The sequence below is a fragment of the Carcharodon carcharias genome, chromosome 10 (assembly GCF_017639515.1).
Source record: "Carcharodon carcharias isolate sCarCar2 chromosome 10, sCarCar2.pri, whole genome shotgun sequence".
NCBI classification, from domain to species: Eukaryota; Metazoa; Chordata; class Chondrichthyes; order Lamniformes; family Lamnidae; genus Carcharodon; species Carcharodon carcharias.
Window position 1 is genome coordinate 17,522,020 of NC_054476.1, and position 17,836 is coordinate 17,539,855.

The window sequence follows — 17,836 nt, forward strand, 5'->3', positions numbered from 1 at the left end:
CAGAGAGAATGACGGAACTCTGTGACATCTGTCCACGACATCCTGGCAGCAATGACAAGCACCACCAAGGTGCCGGTATCAGAAATGTGTCCAGTGAGTGTGAGGCCGGACCGTCACTTTGGTCTGAAGGCTGCACAGAGCACAGGGAAGAGGCCCTGGACTGAGACTCCTGCCTTTATCTTGTGCAGAAAGGTTTCACATCTGAGTGACATGAACACTGCTCATCAGAACAAGGAGCCGCAGGCAGGGAGACATTGTTAAGAGTTTATTGACAATAGTGAACATTATGTACAAGTGATTAACATCCATGTCCAGATTGTGCAACTACATCTTCTTAATGCTTGGCCTAAATAGCCAAGTGGTTATGGTACTGGGTTTAGAACCCCAAAATCGAGAGTTCAAATCTCACAATGGCAAACTATGAAACAATGTAACTTCATCTGAACAGGAACAGATGGAAATGTGTTGCTTGGCCTAAATAGCCAAGTGGTTATGGTACTGGGTTTGTAACCCTGAGATCAAGAGTTCAAATCTCACAATGGCAAACTGTGAAACATGTAACTTCATCTGAAACAGATGGAAACAGGTTTGTACTCGAAAGAGTATCAAGAGTTCAAATCTCACAATGGCAAACTATGAAACAATGTAACTTCATGTGGAACAGATGGAAACAGGTTTGTACTCGAAAGAGTTACATCTTCTTAATCCCTCTTCCACAGCAACGTTCGTGGCCAGATGTCCCTGGAGAGGGAGCACACGGTGTCTGCTGGCACTCTCGAGGCCTTCTGTGCCCGGTGGGCACCGCGGGGACTGGGGTGTTTTGTTGACCCCTTTAATCACATTTTGATTTAAAGTTTGTAAGTTTCCTTTAAACTTTGTTCTTGGTTTTACAGCTGACCTGAATTAGAGGCTGTGCCTGATTTATCCCAATTTTGTTAATTTGATTTTATTGGTTTTAACTCAAAAGAGTTACATCTTCTTAACCTGCTTGGCCTAAATAGCCAAGTGGTTATGGTACTGGGTTTGTAACCCCAACATCAAGAGTTCAAATCTCACAATGGCAAATTATGAAACGATGTAACTTCATCTGAAACAGATAGAAACAGGTTTGTACTCGAAAGAGTTACATCTTCTTAATCCCTCTTCCGCGGCTACATTCGCGGCCGGATGTCCCTGGAGAGGGAGCACACGGTGTCTGCTGGCATTCTCGAGGCCTTGCGGGGACTGGGGTGTTTTGTTGACCCCTTTAATCACATTTTGATTTAAAGTTTGTAAGTTTCCTTTAAATTTGTTCTTGGTTTTACAGCTGACCTGAATTAGAGGCTGTGCCTGATTTATCCCAATTTTGTTAATTTGGTTATATTGGTTTTAACTCAAAAGAGTTACATCTTCTTAATCCCTCTTCCGCGGCTACGTTCGTGGCCGTATGTCCCTGGAGAGGGAGCACACAGTGTCTGCTAGCACTCTCGAGGCCTTCCGTGCCCGGTGGGCACCGCGGGGACTGGGATGTTTTGTTGACCCCTTTAATCACATTTTGGTTTAAAGTTTGTAAGTTTCCTTTAAACTTTGTTCTTGGTTTTACAGATGACCTGAATTAGGGGCTGTGCCTAATTTATCCCAATTTTGTTAATTTGGTTTTATTGGTTTAACTTGAAAGAGTTACATCTTAATTTTCCTAGCCCTGTCACTATGTCTTGGTGTTCCCCAGCCAAACACAGCAGAGGTGGAGGCAGCCTGCTGTCTGCTGCCTGCTATGCCCTGTCTGTGATGATCTTCACAGGAGTCCTCTGAAGGGCCGAGACCTGGAGGGATCTGACCTGCATTCGGGGTCCTGCTGTGTGGCAGTGGCACCCTCCTTGGCCTGTGGGGCTGGAGCTGCTGAGTTCACAGGAAGAGTGGGTTCAGGTGGGCTGGACACTCCCGGAGTCACCTGGTTGAACGGGCCTGGAATGTGCACCTGCTGATCCCCCTCCCTATGGGTGCCCAAGGACTCCAGGCTGACTCCTTGAGGAGCAGGGGTAGCTGGAGTGGGATCAAGCTGCCCGGCACCCCTCTCATATACACACTGTTGGAGGTCAACTATTGCGTCAGCAATGTGAGTTGAGGCAATGCACCAGTGCAGGATCGATGTCCTGGACCAAGGTCTCCATGGCGGCCGCCATTCTACCAATGTTGACCTCGGTGCGTTGACATGCCGGCGCTATCACCTCAGACTGAAGACGGACGGACTCCTCCATCGTGCCTTGCAATCTGAGGAGTGCAGCGGACATCCCTTCCTGATGTTCCCGAGCTTGACTTTACAGCTCTGTCAACTGTGACATCACTGAATCCAGAGGCTCGTCAACTGACTCGGACTAAACGGATTTTTGGTCTCCAGCTGTCCTCCGAGTACCGGGGACCCAGGAAGTCTGTGCCTCTGCCTGCTGTGGTTCAGATAGTGCAATGTGCTCACCAGATTGTGATCCCGAGGCTACTGTAAAGCTAGGTCCCACTGAGGTGTGTGTCTCTGCGCTGATGGTGGGTGTGAGTGAGCGCTGTGAAGGGGCTACAGGGAGGATGCCTCCAGATTCCTCTTCAGAGGTTTCTTTGGGGCTTGATTGGAGGCCCTGGGCCATGGAGTCTGTCGGCTGTTTGGCAGATATGCCTGCGAAAGCAAAAGGAGATAATTAGTGCATGGCAGTGGCCTGTGAAACAGGACACATCATTTGCAACATGGTTGTCTGATGGGTGTTGCACTGCTGGATCCTCACTTGGTAGAGCACCACCGACCTCACTGTCAGCACAGGAACGGTCCAGATCCTCGCCGGCCAGCTGGATGGCTCTGATTTCAAAGTCCATGAGGACCTTGATTTCAGGTATTCCTTCACTGGTCTGCGACCTCTCCCTGTTGTTGTGTGCCAGCTTGTCCTGCATGAATACAGATGGAGAGAGTGTAAGCAGGATGCCTGCCAGGCCAGATGATAAGTATGCCTGGCCTGTGTGGTTGGTGAGTGATCCCATGGACAGGGGGAGGACAATGACAGTATGTGTGAAAGAGTGAATAGTGATGTCCCTTGCACTGGCAGTGAGTGAGGGCCCTGTGGATGTGTGATGGGTTTGAGAGTGTGAGAGTTGACAGTGATGAGAAGAGTGACTTACCCTGGCAAAACGGAGGAGACCATCCATCCTCTTGTGGCACTGGGTGGCTGTCCTCTTTTGCAGGGCATTGACGCTGACCATTGCATCCCCAGCTGGATTTGTAACGTTGCTGCCCATCCTGCAGCCACAGCGGAGGTAGAGGACATCACGGCGAGCCTCCGCGGCATCCAAAAGGCATTTGAAGGACACGTCATTGAACCTGGCGGCTGCTTTTTGTTTGCCTTTCAAGACTATGTCTTCCAGGCAGCAGTCCCGGGCTGGAAGCACTGAGAGGTGTGCGCACGGCTGCCCTTCAAATATGGCGTCTGATGTGAGGAAGCGGCGAGGTGATAGCGTGGCGGGTGAATGAGAGCCCGTCGACCAGGGAAGCGGCGCGTTTCCCAGGAATGCATAACTAATGCGGCAGGTTTGAGATGATACAGCAGGAGAAGCTGCCATTGCGGCCAATGAGTAAGACATCGTTTTACCCTCCCGCTACCGCAGTATGTGCAAATCTGAGACGATTCTGGCCCTAATATCCCTTTAGCTGGCTGGGTGTCAAATCCTGTTTGTTAATGCTCCTACGATGCAGCCTGGGGTGTTTCACTTGTTAAAAACCCTATATGAATGCAAGTTGTTGTTGTTGTTGCTGCCCATTCAAAAGCCTTACCTCTTCGTTTCTCCATGAGCCAAACAGACGGTTGTATTTTCCGGGGCGACCAATAAACTTGCCCTTGAAGAAGGCGACGTAGAAGCAGGAGGAGTAGTAGTTAACAAATTGGAAGAGGAACATTTTCATGGTCAGTCGGTTTTCATACTCAAAGTGAGTTTTGGGGATCTCTGGTAAGTCAAAAAGAGAACAAACAGCATGGTCGTTACATGGAGTCACTGTGACGACACCTCAATGCTCTTATAGGTCTAGGAACATGAGTCAGCCATTCCTCCTCTCAAACCTAAGTAGGCCACTTAGTGCCTCAAACCTGTTCTGCTATTCAATGGTTGATCTGTGGCCTAACTCCATATACCCATCTTTTCCCATAGTTTTTAAATAACTTTGGATCGCAAAAATCTATCAAAGTTAGTTCCAAGATTAACAATTGATGTAGGATTAACTACCATTTGCAGAAGAGCATTCTAGATTTCTACTTTGCCTGTTTCCTAACTTCACTCTTGAAAGGTCTGCCTCCAATGGTTAAGGATATGCCCCCTAGACTCCCCAATCAGCAGGAACATTTTTATCCACCCTATCAGTTCCCCTTAATATCTTGAAAACTTTGATTGAATCATCTCTCAACCTTCTAAATTCCTGGAAATACAGCCATAGTTTGTATAATTTCTCCTTGCAATTTAATCTTTGGAGTCCACGTAAATCAACACTGTCATCCCTCCAAGGCAATTATGTCCTTGCTAGCTAAGTTGTGTGCCCAGGACTGCTCACAGTCCTCCGGGTGTGGTCTCACACAGGCCAAGTGTAGCTGAAGCCTGACTTCTACCCCCCGCCCCCCCTTGCATTCTAATCATCTAGGTGAAAAGCATGGCATCCATTAGTCTTCTTGATTATTTTCTATTCCTTTCCATGGCATTTTAGTAAAGTGCCTGGACCTCTGCTGTTTCTAGTTTATCACCATTTAAAAACGTACTCTGAATATCCTTTTCAGTTCCAAAGTGGATGACCTCTCATATGCCTACATTGGAATCCATTGCCCATTCATTGATCTATTCCTATCTCTCAGCCCCACCAAAGCACCACCAAAGGCCAATCAAGCTATTCATTACCAAGAATTTCTTCAGGCCCACTTTCCCTAACTTGGGCATAAAGCCCATTTATGTACGTAAAGAGAGTTTGTCCCAAAGGCACAGCACAAGGCGAATGGGACTTGAACCTACAATCTTCTAAGTTAGTTTTTTAAAAATTCATTCGCGGGATGTGGGCTTCGCTGGCTTGGTCAAGATTTATTGCTCATCCCTAGCTAGCTGCCCTTGAGAAGGTGGTGGTGAGCCTCCTTCTCGAACCGCTGCAGTCCGTGTGGGGTGTAGGTACACCCACACTGCTGTTAGGAAGGGACTTCCAGGATTTTGACCCACCCACTGAACTACCACTGATACTTTTGTAATCATAGATGCAAAACGTATTTATTGGTAATAAAAACAGGAAGGGCTGAAAATACTCAGATCTGTCAGCATCAGTGGAGAGAGAATGGTTACAGCACATGAGGAGACCATTTCACCTGTTGTGCCAATGCCAACTCTCTGCAAGATCAACCCAGCTAGTCACACTCCCCTGGCAATTCTTGAATTTTTCTTCTTTTCAGGATCTTATCCAATTCCCTTTTGAAAACCATGATTGAACCTGTCTCCACCGCACACTCAGGCAGTGCATCCCAGATCCTAACCACTTGCTGTGGCATAAAAGCTGTTCCTCGGATTTCCATTGGTTCTTTTTCCAATCACTTTAAATCGATGTCCTCTGGTTCTCGACACTTCTGCCAATGGGAGTGATCTCTCTCTATCTGCTCCTCTGGACACCTCATGATTTTGAACACCTCAATCAAATCGCCTCTTAAACATCTCTTCTTTACGGAGAACAACCCCAACTTCTTCACTCTATTTGCATAACCAAAGTCCCTCATCTCTTGAGCTATTCTTGTAAATCTTTTCTGTACCCTCTCTAAAGCCTTCACATCCTTGATAAAGTGTGGTGTCCAGAATTGGACACAATATGCCAGTTGAGGTCTGACCAGGGTTTTATACAGGTTTGTCATATCTTCCTTGATTTTTTTACTCTATGCCTCTATTTATAAAGCCCAGGATCCTGTATGCTTTATAACACTTTCTCAGCCCTGACACCTCCAATGATTTGTGCTCATATACCCCCGGTTGTCTCTGTTCCGGCATCCCCTTTAGAATTGTGCCCTTTAGTTCAGACTGCTTCTCTGTTCTTTGTACAAAAATGTACCATTTCACACTTCTCTGATTAAAATGTGTCTGCTACCTGTCCAGCACCCAGAACTCTGGGCTCTGATGAACGATCACAGACATGAAACATTAACCCTGCTTCTTTCTCCACAGATGCTGGAAGATCTGCTGAGTATTTCTAGCATTTTCTGTTTTTATTTCAGATTTTCAGCATCCGCAGTATTTGGCTTTTGGTCTTGAACAGGAGGAGTGGCATCACGGTTAATTTACTGGGCTAGTAATCTGGAAGCCTGGATTAATAATGCACAGATCACATGGTCAAACACCACGATGGGAGTTTGAGAATCTAAATTCAGTTTTAAACAATCCATAAGTTGCCAATACCATCAAAATCCAGTCTGTTCCTTAGTGTTTCTGCCACCCTTACCCAGTCTCACTCCAGTCCAACTTCCGAAAAAGAGTCATATTAGACTTGAAACATTAATCCTGTTTCCCTCTCCACAGTTGCTGCCAAACCTGCCTAATTGTTCCAGCGCTTCCTTTCTCTGTGTTCACTCATGGGATGCGGGCATCACTGGCTGGGCCAGCATTTATTGCCCATCCCTAACTACCCTTGAGGTGGTGGTGGTGAGCTGCCTCCTTGAGCTGCTGCAGTCCATGTAGGTACAACATTAATTTGGTCCAACATTAATTTGACTGACTGCCCTGTGAAGTGGCCAAGCAAGAGACTCAGTTCCACACGGGATGACCCTCCACCCCTCCAGCACACCGCCCCCACAATCTCTCAGCATAGCAAACCACAACATTAAAAGGTGAGCTTTAAGCGAGTAAATTAAGTAATTAGGGTCATGTGTAAAATTGTGAAAATTTTAGTAAAACAGTAAGAAACAAGTTCTTGTGGAGGAAGGTGGTAAATGCAGAGTTTTACCAAGATCCGTGATCCAAATTGCAACCCTCTCGTAGAAGTAGTTCAGAATCATGATGATGATGAAGTTCAGTACGGAGGCTGTGACAGATGTTACCATCTGGGGTGTGAAGAACGTACCGATGTACTTAACCTCCTTCATATTCACAGTGATCTTGGCAAAGGAGGCGTACATCGAGAGGCGGTACACGATAACAGCAATGACGCAGATCAGGATTAAAAAGATCTATGCAAAAAGGCAAACAACGGAAGTACAACTTAAGCTACTAAATAGCGAAGAAAATCATGGCAGCGACCCTCTGTGCCATTGCTTACTGCACTGTACTGACAGCAACTTCAGCGCGTTGTGCACTCCAGGGCCAGAATTTTTAACACATCGGAGGTGCGCCCAACTCGAACGAGAGCAAAATAACGCGCGATGGTGGTCGGGCGAGTGTCCTGTGCACTTGATATTTCAGTCGGCAGGCACGTGGGAATTGGCAGTGTGCCTGCCAACGATTAAAAGGCCTAATAAGGCCATTAACAGTCTAATTGAATTCAATTTTTCGCTGCCCGTCCAACCTTACAGTTGGCGGGCAGGAGAAAAGGCCAAGTGGCCTTTACATTTTTAGCAAAATCTCATCCACGGGCAGGGTGAGGTCTCAATCCATCATTAAAAAAAAATTTCATACTAATTTCTAACATGCCCCTGCTCATGTGACAGAGTCACATCCGTGGATGAGGTGACAGAGTCACCTTAAAATTCTTTATTTTTATTTTTTAATAACTTCATCCCCCTGAGGTGGTTCCGTGCTTCAGGGAGCTTTTCTTGCGCGCACCCGTGCGCATGCGCAAAGTTCCCCACTCGACCATCTCTCCCCCCCCCCCACCCCCCACCACCCCACACAGGCAGCTGAGTGCTGCTGCCGCGTGTGTTTCACACTGGGAAGGCCTTGATTGGCCCGTCCACTTGAAATCGCGGTCAGGCCCCCCCCACCCATCGCGGACGGCAGTCAGCTTCCCACCTGCCCCCGCACCCGCCTGCCCGACGAGGGCAAAATCCGGCCCAGAATTTCGATTTGACACAGTCAAAAACAGCTGTGGGTTCAAAGCTCACTCCGGGACATAAGAGCTACACTGGGACAGTTTAAGATTGATTTTGTTCAATCGCTTGTATTTTCTGCTCTTATCTGAATTTACTTATTGAGAGAATTTGTAATGTATGCTGTGTCGCGAAAAAGTTCCACCTAAAACATGCCGGCTCAACCCTTTCCACGAAAGAACAAGCAGCTGCAAGCAACTAAAAATTTTCAATGTACTTTTATATAAGGAGCCATGGGAAACTGGGGTTGTGAGGAATTACTGACCTAAATTGAATGAATAGAAATGCCGCTGGACGAAAATGGAAATGTGTCAAAATCGGCATTTTGCGCTCTGCCTAAAATTCAGCTCCCTGGACTCCAATCAGACTGAATAATTTTCTTTAATGTCGTTCATGGGATGTGGGCTTCGCTGGCTGAGCCAGCATTTGTTGCCCATCCCTAATTGCCCTTGAGAAGGTGGTGGTGAGCTGCCTTCTTGAACCGCTGCAGTCCCTGTGGTGTAGGTCCACCCACAGTGCTGTTAGGGAGGGGGGTTCCAGGGTTTTGACCCAGCAACAGTGAAGGAACGGCGATATATTTCCAAGTCAGGATGGTGTGTGGCTTGGAGCGGAACTTCCAGGTGGTGGTGACCCCATCTGTCGTATCGGTAGGGTTTGTGAGGTGGTATTGTGTCACGGGTGGAAAATGCAATTCTGCCTGCTCTTCGTCTCTCCTCGTGTCCAATTTCAGCCCCACGCTAGTAAAATTGAACGTTAACATCTTCAGCAGGAGAGGAGGAGACGCTAAGAAAATGGGATGCAAGGGATGGTGGTGGGAGAAAAACGACCAGTAAAATGGGTGAAAACCTGGAGCCGAAACTGGACTGCTGGCTGTCAGTGGCGGTGACAAGAATTTGGTACTGAGGAATTTGAAAGCAACACTCACCCAAAACAAGACTGTAGCCCCCGACAGAAAAGAGCGTAATGCTTGGTTAGACAATGGGATGTAAGGCTCCATTTCCTGAAACAGATTAACATGTGTTAGCACAGTGCAAAAACAGAGCATCCCCAAGTGTGACCATGTTACACAAGACACCGAAATCTGAGCCGAACAGCCAAGCCACTGAAAATATACAGCTGGCAAATGAATAAATACAACATGCTATCCATTTTAGAAAGTTTCAGGTAAGATTTTTCCCGCTTGTAGAATTTCAGTGGAAATCCATTTTCAGAATTAAAGCCATTTTCATCAACACAGACAACGGAGGAAGATAACGGTATAACCTCACTACATAGGTTACGGAGAAAAGTGTTTTGCTGCACACGCTCTGTCTCAAAACAAGTACACCCAGAACATAGGGGACGGAGGGACCAGAAACGTGAAGCGGATTACTTCTGAAATAAAAATCAAACAAAAAAAATGCAGATTCTGGAAATCTGAAACAAAAACAGTTAACGCTGGAATCGCTCGGCAGGGCAGGCAGCTTTCTGTGCAGTGAGCAGACACAAATTAATGGCCTGAATTTTACACTCCCCACCAGTGGGCTTCTAGCTGGGGTGGGGGAGTGTAAAATTGAAGGGACAGGATTCCGTCTGGGTTCCTGCCCATTCCGACCACTGACCACACAGCGATTTGACATGGAAGCGGGCAAGGCCTCAGAAAGGAAGCCCACCCTTGTCCCAATTTATTTATTTTTAATTCATTTACGGGATGTGGGTGTCGCTGGCTAGGCCACATTTACTTCCCATCTCTAATTTCCCTTGAGAAGGTGGTGGTGAGCTGCCTACTTGAACCACTGCAGTCCATGTGGTGTAGGTACACCCACAGTGATGTTAGGAAGGGAGTTCCAGGATTTTGACCCAGCAACAGTGAAAGAATGACAATATATTTCCAAGTCAGGATGGTGACTGACTTGGAGCGGAACTTCCAGATGGTGGTGTTCCCATCTATTTGCTGCCTTTGTCCTTCTAGATGGTAGTATCATGGGTTTGGAAGGTGCTGTCTAAAGAATGGCAATGTATTTCCAAGTCAGGATGGTGAGTGGCTTGGAGGGGAACTTCCAGTCATGGTGTTCCCATGTGTCCACTGTTCTTGTCCTTCTAGGTGGTAGCGGTCATGGGTTTGGAATATGCTAAGGAGCCTTAGTGAGTTCCTGCAGTGCAGCTTGTAGATGGTACACACTGCTGCTACTGTGCATTAGTGGTGGAGAGAGTGAATGTGTGTGGATAGGGTGCCAATCAAGTGGGTTGCTTTGTCCTGGGTGGTGTTGAGCTTCTTGAGTGTTGTTGGAGCTGCACTCACCCAGGAGATTGGAGAGTATTCCATCACACTCACCTCACCTCTGGAGTTCAGCTCCTTTTTCCATGTGTGAACCATGTTTGAACAATTAAAGGCCACTTAAGGGCCGTTTGCCGTCCAACCTCAAATTTTAGGTTGGGGGGAACTTTGAAACTCTGTGGGAGGAAGCCTGAAATACATCAAAGTTACACCGAGGACAGGAAGGGGTAGGGGAGGTGGCTCTCTCAGAAGCCCCCTTCTGAAGTCGGACGACTCGCTCCCCCCTTAAGGGACATCCCTCCCTCTCCCACGGCCTCTCCCCGAGACCCCAATTGGTCCCCTTGTGCACTGCCCGCCCCCCCCCCACCCCGACCTTCCCTACCCTCCCCGCCCTGGGACCCACTGAACTTATCTGGGCCTCCAATTCCCAAACTTGGTCTCCGATGTCTTCTTGAATGTCCTTTCCTATCCACTGCAGCGCTGTCGCTGCAGGGGCTGGAGAGTTGGCCAGCAGCTCTCTAAGGTGGGACTTCCTCTCTAGAGAGGGGCAGAAGTCCCACTTGCAGCCAATTAATGCCTGCTGGAGTGTAAATTGGCTGTGGGGTGGGCGGAGTCGGCAGGGATATGTTCCCCGGCCATCCGAAAAATTCAGGCCAATGCTTCAGGTGGAAATGAAGGAGGGTCTGCGCCCAAACATGAATCGCTCTGTTCAACCCGGCGAACACGCAGCCCTTGAGCTTTGACACTTGTGAATATTTGTCAGTGAATTAATTGTGTAGTTTTGAGTCGGTGACCAGGGGCTGGGTTTCAATCACACCTGGGGTTGAGGAGGAGTGTGGGCATGCTTTGAAAACACTGCACCTGGATGACACTCTGAAGACTGCAGAGCACCCTGAAACTTTCAAAGTGAGGGTGGGAGTGAGCTAGCAACCTGCTCGCCTCCAATTAACTGTCTGTCAGGCTCCTTGAGGGTCTTGTTAACCAGCTGGAGTGGGACCAATGGAAATTTTCAAAGCCGGGGACAGGAAGAGCGAACAATCTGGGGCATGTTATTGCACAAGCACCGCGATCGGGAGCCCAGCGGTGCCGCTGATTTAAAGCTTTGAAAAGAAGGGAAAATTCTTACTGAGGTGCTCACGCAGTGGAACGGTTACGATTGCCTGAGCAGAGCAGATCGAGGGTGTGATTGACCATTAAAAGCACGTGTTTGGGCCGTGAGGCAGCTGGTATTCTTCTCTCCTGCCTGCTACATTCTGCAGGGCAATGGCAAGCCACTCAGGGCTGCTGTCCACCTTTAAGATTCACCGCCCAGAGCCAGCTTCTGTCTCCAGTCTGCGCCCGCCGCCATTAATTGGGCGCCAGCCCAATTCGGAGGGTTGCACATAAAAATAGCAAAGCAGGCGTGGGCTCGGGACCTGGAAACTATCCTGACCCCAGAGTGAAAATCCAGCCCCAGGTGTCAGCTGTGCCTCCGTGACAACACATTGGTTCCTGAATCAGCAGGCTGCACCTTAAAGTCCCACTATTGGAGGTGTCGTCTTTCAGACGAACCATTGCCCTGTCTGCTCCCTCAAGTGGACATAAAAGATGCCAAGGCACTATTTTGAAAAGCAGCAGAGGAGATCTCCTGCCATCTAGCGGATAATATTACTCCCTCCAAAAAGAACTAATGACTAAGGTCATTTTTGCACTGCTTTCTGAGACACCTTGCTAGCAGCAAAATTGCCAGCATGTTTTTTTTGTTCTGTATTGTATTACAGAGAACATCTCAGGCTGGACTGGACTGAATTTCAAGAAAATAACACGCCTTTGGAGTTCGAATGACGTTGATAAAATTCCTGAAGCATTGTTCTGGTGATTTGTCAGCATTTGTAACCTTGCAACACATTTCTGCCTTTATCCTGCACTTTGTGACCTGCAGGTGACCCTGGGGGTTAGACTCTACTCACCACGCAGCAGGTTTTCATGTATCCACAAGGAGAAGGTTTCGCAGAGATTTTAATCAGCCTTTGCCCAATAAACTGCCTGCTCTGGCAGCTTGAACATGAATACCAGGTCCAAGAAATTGAGTGAGGCATTTTGTAGTCAGTTAGGCTGATCAAGGTGGAATGGTTTCACCTTGAGGAAGGATGCAGGATAGAGGGTGGGATGGGGTGGGGGGTGGGGGGTAGGGGCTGGGGTGGGGGGGCGGGGTGGGGTGTGCGTGCAGCGGGGTAGATTAAGTTTCCAAATGAACATTGCTAGGGAACAACTTTAGCAGCAGTTGGACTCAAACACCCTTCGACAAAATGACCAGACGTTTGATCAGGGTTTCTATCGGTTAACATTGCCTGACTGTTCCTCCATTAATGTTGGTGCATCAAAACCCACCACTGTGGTCCCTTAGTTTTCCAGCTCATGCTCCTGACAGAAATTGATTCATGTCGAATGCACCCAAACCAGGAGTTTGAGCCCGGCATGTCACGGTTTACCCCACTAATCGCACCTGAGTGACGGGGTTTCTCTTGTGGTGAGTACACTTTGCCTCATACTCTGGGCGTATCTGGAGTTGTTGCTGCTCTTCTTCAAAGTCCACAAGGTCCCACTCGTACTCGAGCTTGGCTTGTCGTCGTTTCCACAGCTCCAGAAAAAAAGTGACTGCTCGAGAAAACAAAAGGAGAAGCACAAGTTACATAATCAAGCGTCAGCTTTTGTCCTTTTGAAAACTGCATTCTCTATTGCCTGTTGGTACACAGATTTACCTACATAAGCAACCTCGGTAGAGTCAAGGCTTTTAGCACTTGCGCGTTGTGGCTGTATTAGGTGAATACCAATTAAATGGACATATAGTTTTGTTTTTGATTTTACATTATCCAACTGTAACATCAAAAGGTACTCACCCCAGATTCCCATAAACACCGCAAAGAATAAGGTGGCAGCATTGTCAAACAAGTGAGAATTCTGCAGCAAAAGAGAAAAGGTTTGAAAATGACAGACCTTTCTTGAGCAAAGTTCAAAATCAGTGCAGCAGTGGGCGGATTACCTGGGTTAGTATCAGGAACCAACAGAAATGGAAAGTTTCTCGCTCATCTTTTTAAAATAGAGGCCCTTTTACAAGTTTAAACTCCAATAATCGCCTCAATTTGTGCACTTGAGTGGTGCATGGATATGCCAACCTTTTCACTTGGGAAGCGGGAAGAGGTCAAGCTTAATGGATGAAGGTGCAGTGTGTCTGCACTTACTGTTCGTTCGCTTTTTTAGGCGATGTGGGCATCGCTGGCGAGGCTAACAATTATCGCCCATCCCTAATTGCCCTTGAGAAGCCAATGGTGAGTCACCTTCTTGAACGGGTATAGTCCATCTAGTGTAGGTACACACACAATGAGATTAGGAAGGGGGTTCCAGGATTTTGATCCCGTGACAGTGATAGAACAGCGATATAGTTCCAAGTCAGCCTGGGGCAGAATTATGCCCTTGGTGGGCGGGCGGGCCCCACCGGCTCGGCGAAGGGCAGGCAGTCGACCCCTGCTGCCAAAATGGGGCCTGCCGCCATTTTGAGTGGGCGGGCTGCCCGACAGGAAGTGCTGTGCGCTTCCTGTGCTGGGGGGGGGTGGTGGGGGGGGGGGAGGGAATCCCCAACTGTCAAAGCGCGCTCTTTCACGCATGTGTTCGAAAGAGCACACTGCTTCCTGAGGCAAAGTGCTATCTCGGAGTTTACTGACAGGTAAGAAAAGTCAAAAAATAGAGAAATATTAAACTTATTAATATGTCCCCCTCATGTGACTGCCCGCCAGCCTTAAGGTTGGATGGTCAGGGTCTTTAACAAGGCTTGTCAATGGCCTTAATTGGCCTTTGACAGGTTGGCGGGCGGACAGCTGATTTCGCTGTCCGCCCGCCTTCTTGAAGATTAAATGGACCGGGATGTCGTCGGGGCTTCCTCCTGATGTCATCCCGCATCATTTTCACCTCAGCGAGTTGGCCCCGCCCCCTAATCGCCGAGGGGAAAATCCTGGCCCTTGTGTGTGTTTTGGAGGGGAACTTGTAGTCGGCGGTCTATTGTGTACAGTTTTGGTCTCCTTACCTAAGGAAAGATATACTTGCCATTGAGAAAGTGCAATGAAGGTTCACCTGGCTGATCCCTGAGAAGATGGGATTGTGCGATGAGGAGAGATTGAAGAGACTGGGCCTGTATCCTCCACAGATTAGAAGAATGATAGGGGATCTCATTGAAGCATTCAAAATTCTTACAGGACTGAACAGGGTAGATGCAGGAAGGATGTTTCCCCTGGCTGGGTAGGGGTTGGTCTAGAACCAGGGACACAGTCTCAGAATAAGGGGTAGGCCATTTAGGACCAAGATGAGGAGGAATTTCTTCACTCAGAGGGTGGCGAATCTTTGGAATTCTCTATCCCAGAAGACTTTGGAGGCTCAGTCATTGAGTATGTTGAAGACACAGATCGATTGATTTCTAAACATCAAAGGCATCAAGGAATATGGGGATAGTGCAGGAAAGTGGTGTCGAGGTAGATCAGTTATGATGTCGTTGAATCGACTGGGAAGGGTGGGCCATTGTCATTTCTGATCCGGGTGGTCTGTCCTCTTTTATTCCTTTTTGGCTTTTCGAGGTGGTTTGATACAACTGAGTGGCTTGTTAAGCCATTTCAGAGGGCAGTTAAAAGCCAACCACATTACTGTGGACCTGGAGTCACATGTAGGCCAGACTGGGGAAGGACAGCAGATTTCCTTCCCTTAAACAACATTATTGAACCAGATTGTTGTAAAAACCTATCTGGTAGTTACATGATTACCATAACTGAGATTAGCTTTCAATTCCAGATTTTATTACTTAATTGAATTTAGATTCCATCACCTGCCATGGTGGATTTGAATTCATGACACAAGAGTATTAGTCTGGAGTACAAGATTACTAGTCTAATAACATTACAGTTACTCCACAGTCCCCATCCCGAAATGATACAAAGCACCAGTTTTCAAATTCTGAATTCAAAGACGGCATCCATATTTCAAAGCTTAAAAGCTGAATTGTATCGTCAATTTAACCAATCTTTGGAGCACTGGACCACAGTTTTATTTGGTCTGAGTTGTCATTATTTCAGCATTTATCAAATTGTGAAATTTTGAAACTACAAAATCAATATATATCTAATTGTGCCAGGTATGTAGTGTGTACCGCATGACTTATGCTAGCAATGCCAAAGAATAATCCACAAGTACCATATTAATTCATCATCAATATAATATAACCAATATAATATCAATAAAAATTGTGCTTAACTCTCTTTTGGTTTCACCAAACCACCCATCATGCCTCTATTGTCTGCTTCTCAATTTCCTTTACATCATAAGAAGCAGCACTGAACTTCTGTCATATGGAAAGCCATAGCATCAAGTCTAAGGCCCAGACCTCCAAACCCCCAAAATTGGCTCCAATGGGAAGTAACTACAAGCTTAATTTTTGAGTGGGGTTTTAATGGGGGTAAAACATCAAGAGCCCGAGAGAAATGGTTCTTCTCTTTGTGTTGATAGCTTAAAGTCAGCAAAAGAGAACAAAAAAACAAATTTCAAGAATCTGAGTGAGAATCAGAAGGAAAAAAAAAATCATGAAATAAAATCTAATCTGTACTTAGTTTATGTACAAAACCGTGCCAATTAGCATAGCAAATCTCTTCCTTTATCTCAGAAATGTTTAGTCAAAAGCCATCTTCTATTTACCTGTTGGCCTCCATCAGAGATTGCTTTGACAACCCAATCTAGATCATTAGCTGCAACAACAATCAACAGTTCCAACAACAGAGTAAAAAAAAAATCAGGGCAACCTTTAATATTCTCTGTTGACAGTTGACACAAGAGCCAATCACACAGTTATAATGGAGTGATCCAAGCAGAGAGGATTTAAAAAGAATGATAAGGAAGCAGTTTTGGCAGCTAGGAAACAAATTTCCAAATTTTCCAATTTATTTTCAAAACAGGTCATACATAGATTTCAAAACCAATTTAGGCACTAACATTTTGAACTATCTTACACCTGGAGGGGCCATGTAGGGCAGTGTTTCTCAGCTATATTATTTGGAATTCCCCCTGTTCAAAGCTACGAACCTTGGTTGATTCGCAGGTGGTATTCAGTCTCCAGAAGTCACAATCCTTACACAGGGGACACATGATGAGCTTCCCTCCAAGCTCAGCATCACAGATTTCATCACTAGGAGGATGGAAAAACTGATCAGTAAACTCCCAGACCTTATTCGTAATTTAAATTCTAGTACACATTTGATTGGAGAAATAAAAGTAAGTTTGTCATTTAACTTCGTGTTTTCATTTTTTTTTAGTAAAGGATTATTCTGGTACAGAAGGAAAGGAGTGCCCGATCGTGACCTTGCTGACCCCTAACCCCATCAATCCGTATTAACCTTACCAAGCGCTGACTCTATGTATCCCTGACGACAGTGTCATATGCCTGCGTGTTACCACCCCCCCCCACCAAAACAACGTTGGCTGCTAGCTGCCAGCGTTGACATCATCCCCACCAGCATCAAGTAGGAGTCAGAGTCAGAGTGTGCAAATGAGGCCCAGGAGTTAAAATCTCCATGGCCCTATACTCTGGGGACCCAGGCATTTCACTGTCTGCTTTTGTCCCTGATTTACAATCGGCCTTACTGTGTCTGAGCTACATCTCTTAAACGCGTTGCAAGGTAGTTTACTGATTTTGTTGTATTTTGGGGGATATCAGGGGAATACAATATTTTAGGCAGGTTTTTAAACTTAAACACAGCAAGCAAGTTAGGAAACAGCCTGAACTTCACTTCTAAGTTGCATTGAATTGTCAGGGAGTGGCTTGGCTTCTCATCTGGTATTCCCTTGCAATGGCACACAAAAAAAGCCTCCCTCCCAATTGTTCAAATGTTATCCATTCAAAATGAACAGGGAGTCTTACCTCCATACATTTCCATCCTTGGTTATGCAGCCGTACAGAAAGCAAATGAAGCCAACAGCAGCTGCTATTCCTAACATCTCCGTGTAAAAACCCAGCCAGGCAAAATATATCCCAATCTTCTCTCCATAGTACTTTCTAGAAAGGTAGAAACAGAGAAGCTAAATAGTACACTGACTCAAAATTTTAAAGCAGATTAATCCAATATGTGTTGCATGTTGTAAAGTCCATTGAGAGACGATTTCCCAAATGTGAACTCTTTGTTATAGCCAGGCAAAGCTTCCTGCTGATAATGCACAATTGGAAAATTGTCCCTTATATTAGAGGTCAAACTGGGGAGATGATGGCAAAATAGTAATGTCACTGGACTAGTAATGGGTTCAACTCCCACCAAGGCAGCCGTTGGAATTTGCATTCAGTTAATAAATCTGGAATATAAAGCTAGTCTCAGTAATGCTGACCATAAAACTAGCATCGATTATTGTAAAGACCCATCTGGTTCACCAACTGTCATTTAAGGAAGGAAATCTGCCATCCTTACCTGGTCTGGCTTACATGTGACTCCAGACCCACAGCAATGTGGCTGACTCTTAACTACCTTCTGAAATGACC

The 17,836-nt window shown here is 46.5% G+C and overlaps 1 protein-coding gene across 1 annotated transcript in view; it reads right to left on the reverse strand.

The window, feature by feature from the left end:
* Positions 1-17,836, reverse strand: part of ano5a (anoctamin 5a) — a 266,097-nt gene that overhangs the window by 15,495 nt on the left and 232,766 nt on the right. Inside the window, exons 8-14 of the mRNA XM_041198339.1 lie at positions 17,228-17,362; positions 16,393-16,495; positions 13,176-13,236; positions 12,782-12,933; positions 8,965-9,039; positions 6,962-7,184; positions 3,788-3,957 (exon numbers count right to left, since the gene is read on the reverse strand). Of these exons, the coding sequence (XP_041054273.1) occupies positions 3,788-3,957; positions 6,962-7,184; positions 8,965-9,039; positions 12,782-12,933; positions 13,176-13,236; positions 16,393-16,495; positions 17,228-17,362 (919 nt within the window). The remainder of the gene's footprint in view (positions 1-3,787; positions 3,958-6,961; positions 7,185-8,964; positions 9,040-12,781; positions 12,934-13,175; positions 13,237-16,392; positions 16,496-17,227; positions 17,363-17,836) is intronic.